Source organism: Epinephelus lanceolatus, chromosome 18 (genome assembly GCF_041903045.1).
Source record: "Epinephelus lanceolatus isolate andai-2023 chromosome 18, ASM4190304v1, whole genome shotgun sequence".
Classification (NCBI taxonomy): domain Eukaryota; kingdom Metazoa; phylum Chordata; class Actinopteri; order Perciformes; family Serranidae; genus Epinephelus; species Epinephelus lanceolatus.
In genome coordinates, this window is record NC_135751.1 from 37,503,017 (window position 1) to 37,516,171 (window position 13,155).

The 13,155-nt window shown below is 42.0% G+C and overlaps 1 protein-coding gene across 5 annotated transcripts in view; it reads left to right on the forward strand.

Annotated features, from left to right (window-relative positions):
• The window catches only part of LOC117269069 (myocardin-related transcription factor A-like), a 71,343-nt gene that overhangs the window by 10,979 nt on the left and 47,209 nt on the right, over positions 1–13,155 (forward strand). The window contains exon 1 of one of the 5 annotated variants that reach the window (XM_033645912.2): positions 9,160–9,433. The exons of the other annotated variants lie outside the window; for them this stretch is intronic. Within the exon in view, the coding sequence (XP_033501803.2) occupies positions 9,298–9,433 (136 nt within the window). The 5' untranslated portion in view covers positions 9,160–9,297. Of the gene's footprint in view, positions 1–9,159; positions 9,434–13,155 lie in introns of those variants that run through there. 5 annotated transcript variants of the gene reach the window in all.

Genomic DNA, 13,155 nt, shown 5'->3' on the forward strand with positions numbered 1-13,155 from the left:
AACTGAGGAGGAACAAAATAGTATTTAAGGTCACACAACGGCACATAATTTGGCTCCATTACAACTCACAAGGTTCACTGACAAAACAACTGTCTTATACTAAACACGTTTTCCAAACAAATACAACATGCTAATGCTATTAGCACAAGACTATGGCATTTTATATTGTATAAATTAGCCTAGCAGCTAGCAGACTTTTCCTCTTCTCATATAAAACCAGGGACAACAGCAACATTTAACAAAGGTAACGTTACAATATTCTGCTCCATTACAACTCACAAGGTTCACTGACAAAATAACTGTCTTATACTAAACACGTTTTCCAAACAAATATAACATGCTAACGTTATTAGCACAAGCCTATGGCATTTTACATTGTATAAATTAGCCTCGTGGCTAGCAGACCTTTCTTCTACTCATATGAAGCCAGGACAAATCCCTAAGTATTAATCACTGAAGGATAAATTACACACAAGACTCAAAATGCTATTTTGTGGAGGCTTTATTGTCTTCTATTGTATCTTATTTATGGAATTAAAGTAAATAAAATATGAATTCACCATAACACAGGGTGAGTAACTGACATACAAATGGCCGTTTGGGGTGAAGTATTCCTTTAAGCCAGAGAGGCTCAGTGGACAATTATAATTGTGCCCCATGGACATTTCAGTGTTGAAGAAAAGATGGAAAAACAGCTCCATAAACTTTGGGTTTTGGACCCATAGTGTCACCGTGTAGCCCCAAAACACTGATTATGCTTCACCCATATGGACTTTTAATGCCTCTTTTGGAGCTGTCAAAGTTTGGTCCCATTATTTTTAATAGCTTGCAGGAAAGGTGAGAGAGACCTAAATTATTCTGTCTTTGGTTTTCACACAGCATTCAGTTTGACTGACACGTGGATCAATAGTTAATAACTACATTTTCATTTTGAGGGGAGTTATTCCTCAGCGGCCTGTTTGAAAAAAGAAAGACAGACTCATATAAAGTAGATCATGGGGAACAGAGTTGGTTAGAAAATGGATATCAGAGCCCACAGCTAATTTAAAAAATACATGGTGTCTGTGTAGAACCTGAACATAGTGACTGCTGTGGTGCCAATGGCTGTTAAAATGGTGATAAACAACATTTACATCGTACACTCTTTGACAGAAAGAAAATAGAGTCTGTATGTGGAAAGCACAAATCTTATTATTGGAGAGTGCATGGCAACACCACCAGGGGGAGGAGGAGTTAGGGTTGGTGTTAATTTGACACTTGTTTACAGCTTTGTCTTGTTTTAGGAGGAGCACAGGTCACAAAACTGAAGATGAGGTGAGTAGATAACAGTGGAAAATATGAACATTCATGGCTGTAGTTTTGTTATTTAAAAATAAAGTCTAATAGGGCTCATTTGAATTCTGTATCCATTTTTAAAACTTATAGGTGACAGTTTGTAATCCATGATGCAGCTTTCATGACCCGTGCTCCTATTAAAACCTAAAAAAAACACCCTTAATGAATCTTTAAAACAACTTCTCCACAACAACCATCAACCATGCTCTAAATATAACAAATAAACTGTATCCAGATACCATTAAGCATTAGCTTAATGTCTTGGAGCCAGGATAACTATTCCTCTGTGCACTGCAGCCTCAGAGCTTAGCTTTAATTTCCTGTATTGCAGAGCAGGGGGCCGTTGGAGCTCTCTCTCAAGTATTGAGTCAGGTTTTTAATGAACACACACACTCTGATACATTCGTGTGCAGCAGCTACTTTTGGCGCTGACCTTTGACCTCTGGTCTCATCATTTCCTCTCAGTGACATAACAGTGAAACCTTTTAATAGATCCACGGAATACCTCCCCAGAGATGACAGTGAGACACTGATGAACACATGGCTAGGATTTCTGTCGGGTGAAGAGGTCAAGTAGAAAACACTTCTGAATTTAAACTTTGTTTTAGAGGATCTAGTTTGTGCAGGGTTCACTGACCACAAGGAGTCTGGTTGTTGGAGTTTCTTAATATTGCAGGCTTTGTAGACATCGCAAAGTGTTTCTATGTTAGTCTGTTGGTCTGTTGGTCCACCACTTTAGTCCAGAATGAAATATATCAACACCTTTTGGATGGATTGCAGTGAAGATTTGTGCAGACATTCATGGTCTGCAGAGACAGTCTCCGACTGACTTTGGGGATGTCTTGACTTTTCCTTTCAGCGCCATTTTGAGATTGTAATTTTTAGGGCTGCTCCCTAATATTCGACCAAATGTTATCGACCAGAAAGGTCATAAGTCGGCAAGATGTCGTTGGTCGCTTAGTCGCAGGAAAAAACAACATCCCAAAAACACGAAACTCTATTGGCAGCTGCACCTTGTCAAAATAAATCCAAAACGATATGACTGGACCATGTGTGAATTTAATTTGAAAGGACAGACACAGGAAGTGTCCACGCTCAGCAGTCAGACAGGAGTCAGGTTAATTTCCAGGGCTGGTACCTGCGGTTATTCCACAGGCTAGTTAATAACATGTCGGGCAGGAAATCCAAAGTGTGGGATCATTTTGAGAAGGTGAAGGACGAACCCAAGGTGATATGTAAACTCATCTTCATTGGTCGACTACAAACATGACGTATCATCTGAAACATGGAAGTAGCTACATGCCCATTAGCCCACAGCGTCATTAACAGGCGGCTCGCTCAGTGTGTGACGTGCACTTGGAGATAAAATATAGGCCTATATTAATGAAGGTTCATTAGTACGGTTTTGTATTTCTCTGTAATGTAGCACAGTGTTAACAATGTTACTGATACTATTCTTTCTCACACCTTCAACTCAAACCACCAAAATATATCATTTAATCATTACATTCATATCAGAAACATGCGGGCGACTAGTCGACTAATGGCCCTAAATGAAGACTATTGGTTGACTCGGAAAATTCTTTGTTGGGGGCAGCCCCATGACTTTAATACTTAAAAATATTTAATACTAAGATTTATCACTGTAACAGTTTTGTTTTCTATATAATCAGCAGTACAGTCTTGTTAAACCAATGCTCGTAGTCGTACTAAGTAGTTTTATATGAATAGAAACAGAACGTAATCTGTGTTTTTTTATTTATTTACTATTTTTTTGGATCAGTCACTTGTAATAAGCCAAAGTTTGCGTACCAAAGTTCACAGATATTTACTAATTCGGGTGCCTGCTGTGCAACAGCAAAGCAACCATATATAATCCTGCATGTTTCTTCTTCTTTTTTTTCCTTCCATACTAAGAATTTGCGGCGAAACTTGTCCTGCAGTGTTGCCAGCATAATCACAAAAAATCTATCAAAAGGTGTGGAATGACTAGTAATGGTGTGCAGTGACTTTTTGGAGAGATTCGCCCAGTGGTTTTACGAAAATCAGGAAAAACTACGTTAGACTTCCAATTCTGATAAATGATCTGATCTGCAAGAAAACAACATGAAAAGAGCAAAAATCACTCTTCTTTGAAGCCACACCAAACTGCCATACTTTGACATAGAAAAATTATTTAAAGTTTAAACGGCTCAGGAGACTCTGGACTTTATTGGCCCAAATCAGCATTTTGATACCTAGTACATCTTTTAAGAAAATACAGTTTATATTTCATGTTGTTTTTCAGACGTTTTGGATTTTATAATGGCCATCATTAGCCCCTTTTACACTGCCAGATTTTTGGCGAATGTTGGGCCGTTTTGCCGGCAAGTTGCGAGTGTTTAGACACACAGAGCCGGATTGGCGAGTTGATCTGAGGTGCCCAATTTTCTGCTTTGTAGGGTAGACATGTTGGTGGAACCTTTTTAGTTTATACAGACTGAGGCGCCCTTCCACAATGGGAGGAGCTGTTGATGACACCACATGTGTGAGCCACTGGCGGTGGATAAACAGGAAACAGCTGATAGCAGGAATTAGCGAGCAGCTAGTAGCAAGAGGGAAACACAAACCTGACAGACACGGTAAAGATGAGCAACTGGGGAGACAAGGAATTGCGCGCCCTCCTTGCCCTCGCAAACAAAGAGGCCATTAACCGTCAGATGACGGGGACGGTGAAGAACGGGCCGACTTACGAGAGAATCGTGGCTTCCCTCCCACGTCACTGTTTACGTCACACGCTAAGCTACACGTTTTGTTACTTGCTCACGCCCCCCATTGCCCCGAAAAGGGCGCATTCTGTATAAACAAAAGTAGGTAGGCGGCATTTTGCTGCACTCCCTGATTTTGTTTTTATACTGCCAATGCTGAAAAAAGACTGATTGAGCTTTCCTGCACATTTGCACAATTCCTATTTAAAAAGGACTTATGGGAGAAAGCTAGAGTGGTGACATCATCGCTAGAGTGTGGTGGAGCTGGAAGATGTGGAGGTGGAGGGTACGCACAGCAGCAGCATGAATGGACTGCGGGCAGAGAAAGAAACATGTTTAAAATGAGGAGCAGTGAGATGATAGGCTGACGAAGAAGGTGTGTTGCTCTGCTCTGCTATTGGTTCATTGTGGATCAGCTGAGGACTCGAATGACTGACGGCCAGAGATAGAGAGTGCGTGCGAGCAAGAAGTGAATAGCAGGGTGAGGACGAAAGTTACAGCCTAAGCATGAAAAGTGTTGTCTTCCTGACTGAACTTTCGCTAGGGCTTCATTAGGCAGTACATATCGATTGACTCATATTGAAACTTCGTACTCAGCATTGGTGGCAGGCACCCGTCAAAAGTCTACTCTATAACTGCTCTGGTATTCCTGATCATTGAACACGAAGGCCTGTGAGGACAAGTTACTTCTGTCTGCACCATGACTGCTGTTAATGTTTGTCCTAACGTGGAGCATTCAGGAAGTGCCTGTTCCTTTTTTTGTTACAACATATCTTTAACTCACATCTAAAGACGTCTCTCCGTCCGTCCTCCACAGCATGAAAACTTCTGCTCTGTAGCAGTTGTGAGGAGATATTAAAGTACTCAGAGAGAGGAAATACCCTCTTCACCTTCACACGACCTCAGTAACCCTACCTCTGCAAACTGCTGCTTTGAGATCTTTTCCTGTTTATTAATAAACAGCGATTAAAATCTCCCTCCACTGATAGAGCAGCATCGAGCTGTGTGTGTGGGAGAGACAGATAGACAGAGAGAGAGAGATGGAGATTTACAGTCCACTCGGAGCCCTGAGCAATTTGTTGGCCTTTATCTCAGCGTTTATGAGTGAAAGGAACACACACTTTGTGGAGACTTTACTGCATCAGACACAAACAAAGGTGTGCAGACACATCTGTAGACACTCTTAATGTTACGTGGATAATAAAAGAGTTGAAGACACTGTCACACATACATGTAGACGCACTCTTTCTGAGAATAAACACACACCTACACACAAACACACCCAGCAAAGCAGGATTATCCCTGCCAGAGTTTTGGCTGGGGCCTTATCTGAAGTAATGGCGGATCAGAGTCCTGATTCGTTTTCCCCTCTCTTGTCAGACTGAGGAGTTCTTTGCCTGGGGACACCATATCTTGCATATTAACACGCTCTGATACAAAAATGCACCCGCAGACACTTCACCCTGCATATTTAGCGCGTGCACACAGACACACAGCATCAGATCACTTAACAGTCCTTTATTCCTGCAATCATTTCTTTGTTTTTGAAGCACTGCCGCCGCCGCTGCCTAATTTGTTTCATCAGCATAATGTGAACATGACAAGCACCGTGGGTTCATTGTAATGCGAACCGACAGATGAGAAGGAAGCGCTTGGTTTTTTCACCTTGAAAGGGCCCTCTGTCACCTTTGAATGTCATGTCATATTCTCTGATGTCACCTGGGACAAAGCCTTAATAATGGAGATGAATGAAACTGTCAGTGGGAGGGAGCAGGTGTTTTACACCGACAGGCAGGCAGGAAGAGGAGAAGCTGAAAGAGATGAAGGCACGCAGGCAGGTATACACTTTATGACCTGCTGAAAGAGAACACATCAGCTGGTGGTTGGACTCTGGATGCAGTTAAATCTTTTGTTTTTTCTTCTCTGTTTTCCAAGTGAAAAGCAGGATGGCTAAATATGGAAGCCAAAGCAGAACTGACTCCCAGTCTTTTACTGTTCGCCTAATGCAGGCTTCAAAGACAAGGCTTCCTCAAATAAGATCTTCCACCAGAGATAAGGCTCTTAATATTGAATTTCATTATGTGTGTCCTACATTGAGAATCATTGTACTGTTAAAAAGGTACAAAGGGGAACTTTATACATGCTCGATTACCTGATTGTACCCATTTTTTCTGATAGTGAAATTTTGTAGATACCAATGTTTGAAATAACAATTTGGCCAACAGCAAATATCAGTGTTTTTGTTGTTGTTTATTTTATTTACTAAACACGTTTTCCAAACAAATACAACATGCTAACGTTGTTAGCACAAGCCTACGGCATTTTACGGTTGGTGTTTCACTATGCAGTCTATGGTGTTTTACGGCAGTTGGTCTCACGAGACTTGAGTTGTTGCAGGAAGTAACCGCTGGAGTGAGCTTACAAATGCGACTGAATTTTTACCAGATTATGACCAGCTGGATCTGGATGAGCCATTTGAATTTGATGAACGCCCGTATTTATTTGAACACGGAGTACACAGACGTACACGGACGCAGAGCTCATTGAAGAGGGACGAGGAGAGAGAGAGAGGGAGCAGGGAGAGAAGTGTTTTGACTTGCCACAACAAATAAGTCTGATTCCAGTTAAAGGTAAAAACAGACTTTCATTTGTCCTTTCCGTTATGTTGTCGGATATTTATACTAACAATCCGAGCCTATCTGTGTGAAAAAAATGCACTTTTAGTGGACGTATTTTGACGTTGCTTGACGCTGTCTGAGTGCCCTATTATTTAATATAGCATGCGCTCACGGGCTGCAGGCAGGTCAGCCCTAGCTTCGTACTGGAGAAATGTCTTATATTGAACATGCTATCACTCACTTAGACAAAAGTAGATCGGAAAATAGGGCCCAGGTTGAAAAAAACAATAGTTCCCCTTTAATAGAGTGTGCCAGTAAACCCGGAACTCCGTTAGCGCTTTTAGCACTTCCGGTTCTCTCGTCTAAAAGTCAATACGTTTTTTGAATGGGATTTTGGTAAAAGGCCTCAAATAAGGTCTGTGGTTAACAAAAGCTTAAGCGAGTTTCAGGTTTTGTTCTACGACATAAAACACGTCAGTAAATACCCTACTTGTGAATGTGGAAGCTTTTACGTGTCGTAAAAAAGGCGGTTGCTAACAAGCTGCTCAATACGACTACAAACCCTGTCGGGGACATTAAACGTCATCACCCCCGAACAGGCGAGAGTGCTGGCAGTCCGCCATTACAGCTTCTTATTTAGCTGAAACAGTCTGATTTCCCCATTATACAATGTTTTTAAAATAAAGCGGCCGAAATCAGTTGAAAGCTTAGTGGCGGTGACGTAAAGAGTCATGCGACCGTGGAGTAGTCATGTAGTCCGTTAAAGCCTAACGTTAGCTTTTTACTTCTGGCGATCGCATTTAAGCTTCAAATGCAGTATGAAAAGTGTTCATATGTGAAGATTATCTCGCTGAACAAAACCTGTAAGTATCATAAACTTGTGTTAGCCACAGAGCTTATTTTCTGACATAATCCAAAACGCAATGCAAAAATCACATTCACTTTCTCTTCCGGGAACCAGCGCGATGCTGAACTTCCGGGTTTTGACTTCAGCCCTGGCACACTCTATAGAGGGGGGACAATATCTGACAGTAATATTCTCAGCTGTCAGGATGTGCCTGCTGTAAAGGGTTAATATAATCATAGAAGGCTGAAAATCACAGGACATGTCTGTTCTGATGTTACAAGTCAGCAGTGTAAAGCTCAAGCATGTGGGGGCTTCCTTTCATATTTAAGGGGGGGGGGGGGGGTATCTAAAAGCACAGCTGTCAAGATGCCCCCCGCCACAGGCCTTTGCCACCTTGGTCTCGAAAAATCGCAGGGTAAACCCTGCCCCTTTTGTGCCAGGGAAACAAAGAAATCTTCAATATTAGTTAGTCTTGTAGTGCAAAATCCACAAACTTAGCACTCCTGATTACAAGCCAGCAATCGGACAACTTTGAAAGTCGTGTAGTGTGAACTAGGCATTAATGCATTCACTGGCCAAGTTAAATGGAAGACTTGAGAGGAAGAAAATGCTGCTGCTGCTTTCGCTACGCAGCCTGTTGACCCCTTTCTTCTTTTACTTTTGCTTGACAATATAAAGATGTCAGAGCAGGCTTTAAAGCAGCTGTGGTGCTCCGTGTTTTTCCTTCAGTTTCTTTCATTTGCACAACTTTTTTTTTTACGTCAATGCGACTGGCTTGTTTAGAAAACCTGTTGTGTCACTGCTGGTTGTTGCCGCGGTGATCTACATTTCAAATATCTGACAATCTTTGGTGCTGCTGGTGCCCTCTCCTGTACTACACCGTACTAGACAAGCTCCTGAGTTCCTGGTTAGCAGAAAACGGCAACCGCAAAAGTCAGACAGGTGGGCTGAAAGACAGCCAGACAAAAAAGCAGACAGAAATGATACACGCAGAGTGGAAGCAGGTGTTGTGGTGTTTTTGTGTGTGTAATGAATTTAGGCCTGAAGGCATGACGGCAGATAGATGCTCACACAGGTGCGTATCATCGACACCACACTGAACTCAGATCAGAAGTGCTAAGTGAGAGGAATTTGGCAAGGAGGAATGGGGCCCCGCTCAGAACATATGTGTATTTGTGTGCGTGCTCGTGTGCGCCTGTTTGTGTCTGTCAGCGGCTGAGTGACTGAGTACAGCAACAGCTGGGACAGACTGCTTGATCACGGATTCACCGACATTTGACACACACACACACAGGAGCACACACACGCGTCTTAGTCAGTCCTGTAGCTGCAGCAAACGCAGCAGAAGCTCTTCAAAAGCTTTGCAGTAGCTTTGTACTCATAGATGCTTTTTTAGATTTCACCACTTTGATACATTAAGTTGTAGAGGACTCTTCCATTGTTTTCATTGAATATAATCAAGGAGTTTTTTCAGAAGACTTCCTGATGGGGAAGAGAAATGTCTTTTGATGGTCTTTGATCTCAGAAACTTTGTACAACCCTTCTTTTCATACTTTACTTTGAAACGTTTTCACTCATAACAACTGTATACAGTAACGTAGCAATCGTCAAAGAGGATAACGTTGTTCTTTTCTATGGATGGACAGACTTGTGACAAATCCAACACCTGGACTCAGCTGTAGCCAACTTCCTACTTCTTGTTTTCTTTGCACCTGTGCCTAAGTCTCCTTCCAAATAATTTCCTGGGTTGATGGCGCTGCTGGAGCACCTGCCTTGTGTCCGCATTGACCCTGCCCCGCTCAAGCCTCCGCCAATCAGCAGGAACAAGGATGAGAGAGCCCTACGGTTTGAGTTAGAACGCCGGGCCTGTCAGAGTCTCAGACAAGGTGAGATACCTGTCGTGTGTCATGGTCGCGGCACGTGTACAGTACCTGAAGATTTCTATATCATGGATATAGTGAATCTTGCAACATAGGCAATGCCTTTAAAATGTATGTAGCTTGTTGGGTTAATGCTTAAGTGTTGGCAGAAGAAAATATTGGTGTTTCTGCAAACAGTGAATGAGTTACATTAGCACATTTTACACCTCTCATAGCAATCTTTTAAAGAAATGTAGTATGTGAGCTGACTTCATCATCGGTGGATGGAGGGGATGGTGGTGGCATGTCACACAGGTGAGACACTTGCAAAGCTGCAGACAACTGTTCGACACAACTGGTTGTTTTAACAAATCATTGCTGTGTTTCCATTGGCACCAAACATGGGTGTTTGTATCACCCTGGCTTTTTCCAGCGGCTTATTAGGCTCCAGAAGTGGGTGTTTTGTAGCACCCTGTCTATGTTTTTTCAACTGCTTTTTAATCTTCAAACATGGGTGTTTTATATCACCCCATCAGTATTAGTCCAACAGCCTTTTGAGCTCCAAGCAGGGGTGTTTTTAGCATCCTGTCTGTGTATCTCCAGCTGCTTTTTAGGTTCCAAATGTGAGTGTTTTTTTTGCACCCTGACTGTGTTTTTCCAGCTGCCTTTAAGCTCCTAACATGGGTGTTTTGTAGCACCCTTTCTGTGTTTTTCCAGTGGCTTTTTAGGCTCCAAGGGTGGGTGTTTTGTAGCACCTTGTTTCTTTTTTTTTTCCAACAGCCTTATAAGCTCCTAACATGGGTGTTTTGTAGCACCCCTCTGTGTTTTTCCAGTGGCTTTTTAGGCCCCAAATGTGGGTGTTTTGTAGCACCCTGTCTGTGTTTTTCCAACAGCTTTATAAGGTCCAAACATGGGTGTTTGTATCACCCTGTCTTTTTCCAGCGGCTTTTTAGGCCCCAAACGTGGGTGTTTTGTAGCACCCTCTGTGTTTTTTCAGCAGCTTTATTGGCACCAAATGTGGGTGTTTTGTAGCACCCTGTCTGCGTTTTCTCAGCAGCTTTTTAAGCTCTGAACATGGGTATTTTTAGCATCCGCATCCTGTCTGTGTTTTTCCGGCAGCTTTATTGGCTCCAAAAGTGGGTGTTTTGTAGCACCCTTTCTGTGTTTTTCCAGTGGCTTTTTAGGCTCCAAAGGTGGGTATTTTGTAGCACCCTGTCTGTGTTTTTCCAACAGCTTTATAAGCTCCAAACATGGGTGTTTTGTAGCACTTTTCATGTGTTTTTCCAGTGGCTTTTTAGGCTTCAAAGTTTGGTGTTTTGTAGCACCCTGTCTGTGTTTTTCCAACAGCTTTAAAAGCTCCAAACATGGGTGTTGTATCACCCTGTCTTTTTCCAGCGGCCCCAAACGTGGGTGTTTTGTAGCACCCTCTGTTTTTTCAGCAGCTTTATTGGTACCAAATGTGGGTGTTTTGTAGCACCCTGTCTGCGTTTTCTCAGCAGCTTTTTAAGCTCTGAACATGGGTGTTTTTAGCATCTGCATCCTGTCTGTGTTTTTCTGGCAGCTTTATTGGCTCCAAAAGTGGTTGTTTTGTAGCGCTCCGTTGGCGGAGATAGTGCCATGAAAAGCGGTTGTTTTACATAGCCATTGCTGCTTTACCTGCCCCCAAAATGTATTTTATGGGATTTTAAGCCAAGACATGATGACAGGTTTACCCCAGTGTTGTTGAAATGTAAAGAAACTTAAGTTTCATTGCATCCACATCATTATATGTGCAAATGTAACGTATCCTTTGTTTGCTGAAACGTACAATGCCAACATTTTTTCTGGCCATTGGGTTGATGTTAGGGAACAAATGCTGTAATTAGCTAAAATGTACACTCAGGCAATACTTGCAGGGTATAATCAGTTTAAAAAACAGCATATAACAAACTGCACTGACTGTTCTAAGTGCATGGGCCTTCCTCTGAGTGTCATCCAGGTTTATTTTCTGGGTCCAGGTGCTAAGTGGATCAAATACTCTACAAGTGGCTGGGTTACAGTTGGGGCTCAGCCAGCCCGAGCACCACACACTTTGCCTTGAGCACATGAACTCAGCAACCTGTTGACTGCAGCGGCCTCAGACCAAAGTAGCTGGACTGAGAGCAGTTTGGACCGATTTAGGAAAGGGCAAACTCTGAGAACTCCAAGAAACTTCCAGAGAAGTCTAAAGTGTAACAACATGGGTTGAGCCAACCCCTTGAAATAACATCTAAGGCTATTTTAATTATTGTTATTTTAAACTGACATTATACTTGAAACTCCTGTATAGCAATTGGTATTGGTTAGATATGTGTAATGAAACGTGTGTGTGATGTGTAAGGTGCTGACAAACAGGATGTGGTGGTTACAGTTGTACGTTGCACAGTGTGATTTTCTGTGGATTGTGGCTTGGCGTGTTTTTACACAGAGACACATGGGCCTCGTCATCATTTGTGGGAACAATGAGATACATTTACATAATTATAACCAAGGTAGGCTGAGACTAATTATTACAAGTTATCACTACTGAACTGTCTCTCCTCTTGTGCGTATGTGTGTGTTGGAAATTTACAGTAATGTTCCTTTAATTAATCTGGCTGTCCAGAGGGATTGGGTTCCAAGTGGTTACAACATGGACACAAATAGAAAAGTGAGTGAGAGGACAGGAGGACAGGAGGGGGAGGGAGGAGAACCACAGGTTAGAGAAAGTGCTGTAGTGTTGTATGAAAAAGAGTTGACAGAAAGCGAATTACACTTGTATAGCGCTTAATAACAATTTTAATTAATGGATTATGGGCAAATTAAAGATTCAATAAGTTCACGTGGCTCAGAAGATGCTGGAAGGATGGTCTTTTCTTAAAACTGGACTGGACAGCAGTAGAAATTGCTGCTATATGACCAGAGAAAACAGAGAAAAGGGGCTGTGGCATTTACTTTAGCCCAGGAAACAACTACTACTACAACTACCAGAATGCACTGCTTCACACCAGTGACATAATGCAAACTTTTTTCCACTGGAAACAACATGGGAACAGGCTGATAACAAGCGATCTTGAATTACAGTCAAACAGTAAGCTAAAATATGTTTCTGAAAACATTTGAGACGAGAAATAGGTAACGCAGAAACATAATCCTGATTCGCACTTGATCAGCACTGCTTAGTTTCACTGTTTGATCTCTGTATTTCAGGCTGTGTGTTTACAATACAAGAAACTGTGGCGCACGCTGCTTGTTTACAAATTCTTGTTTTACAGCCAAACCGTGCACTGAAATATGTTTCTGAAGACATTTTAGGAGAGAAATTGGCAATACTAACAGAATCTTGGTTCATATTTGATCAGCACTGCCTAGTTTTACAGTTTTGAGTTTGGTCTGAGTTTGAGAGAGGAGGTGGTCTCTAGGATCTCCTTCCATGCACTTTGTGTCCGCAGTGGTGGTGTACAAAAAAGTGGAAGTGCTATCTGTAGTTTGAACTATCTGTAGTTTGAGCAACAGCCACAGCACCAGCAAATATTTGAGCCAAAAAATGAGCAGGAAGATCTGGGTGCTAGTAAAATGGAGGGAAGTTTGCGACAGTTAAGTTTCACATACTACCCACAACGTTATGATACAGAGCTGGTTGAAAATCTGCAAAATATCCCTCTAACAAATTCCAGTCAATAAAAATCTGAAACAGTGTTTTAAAAGATTAAACTGACTTTGACTACTACTTTGTAGTAGTTGCTGCAATA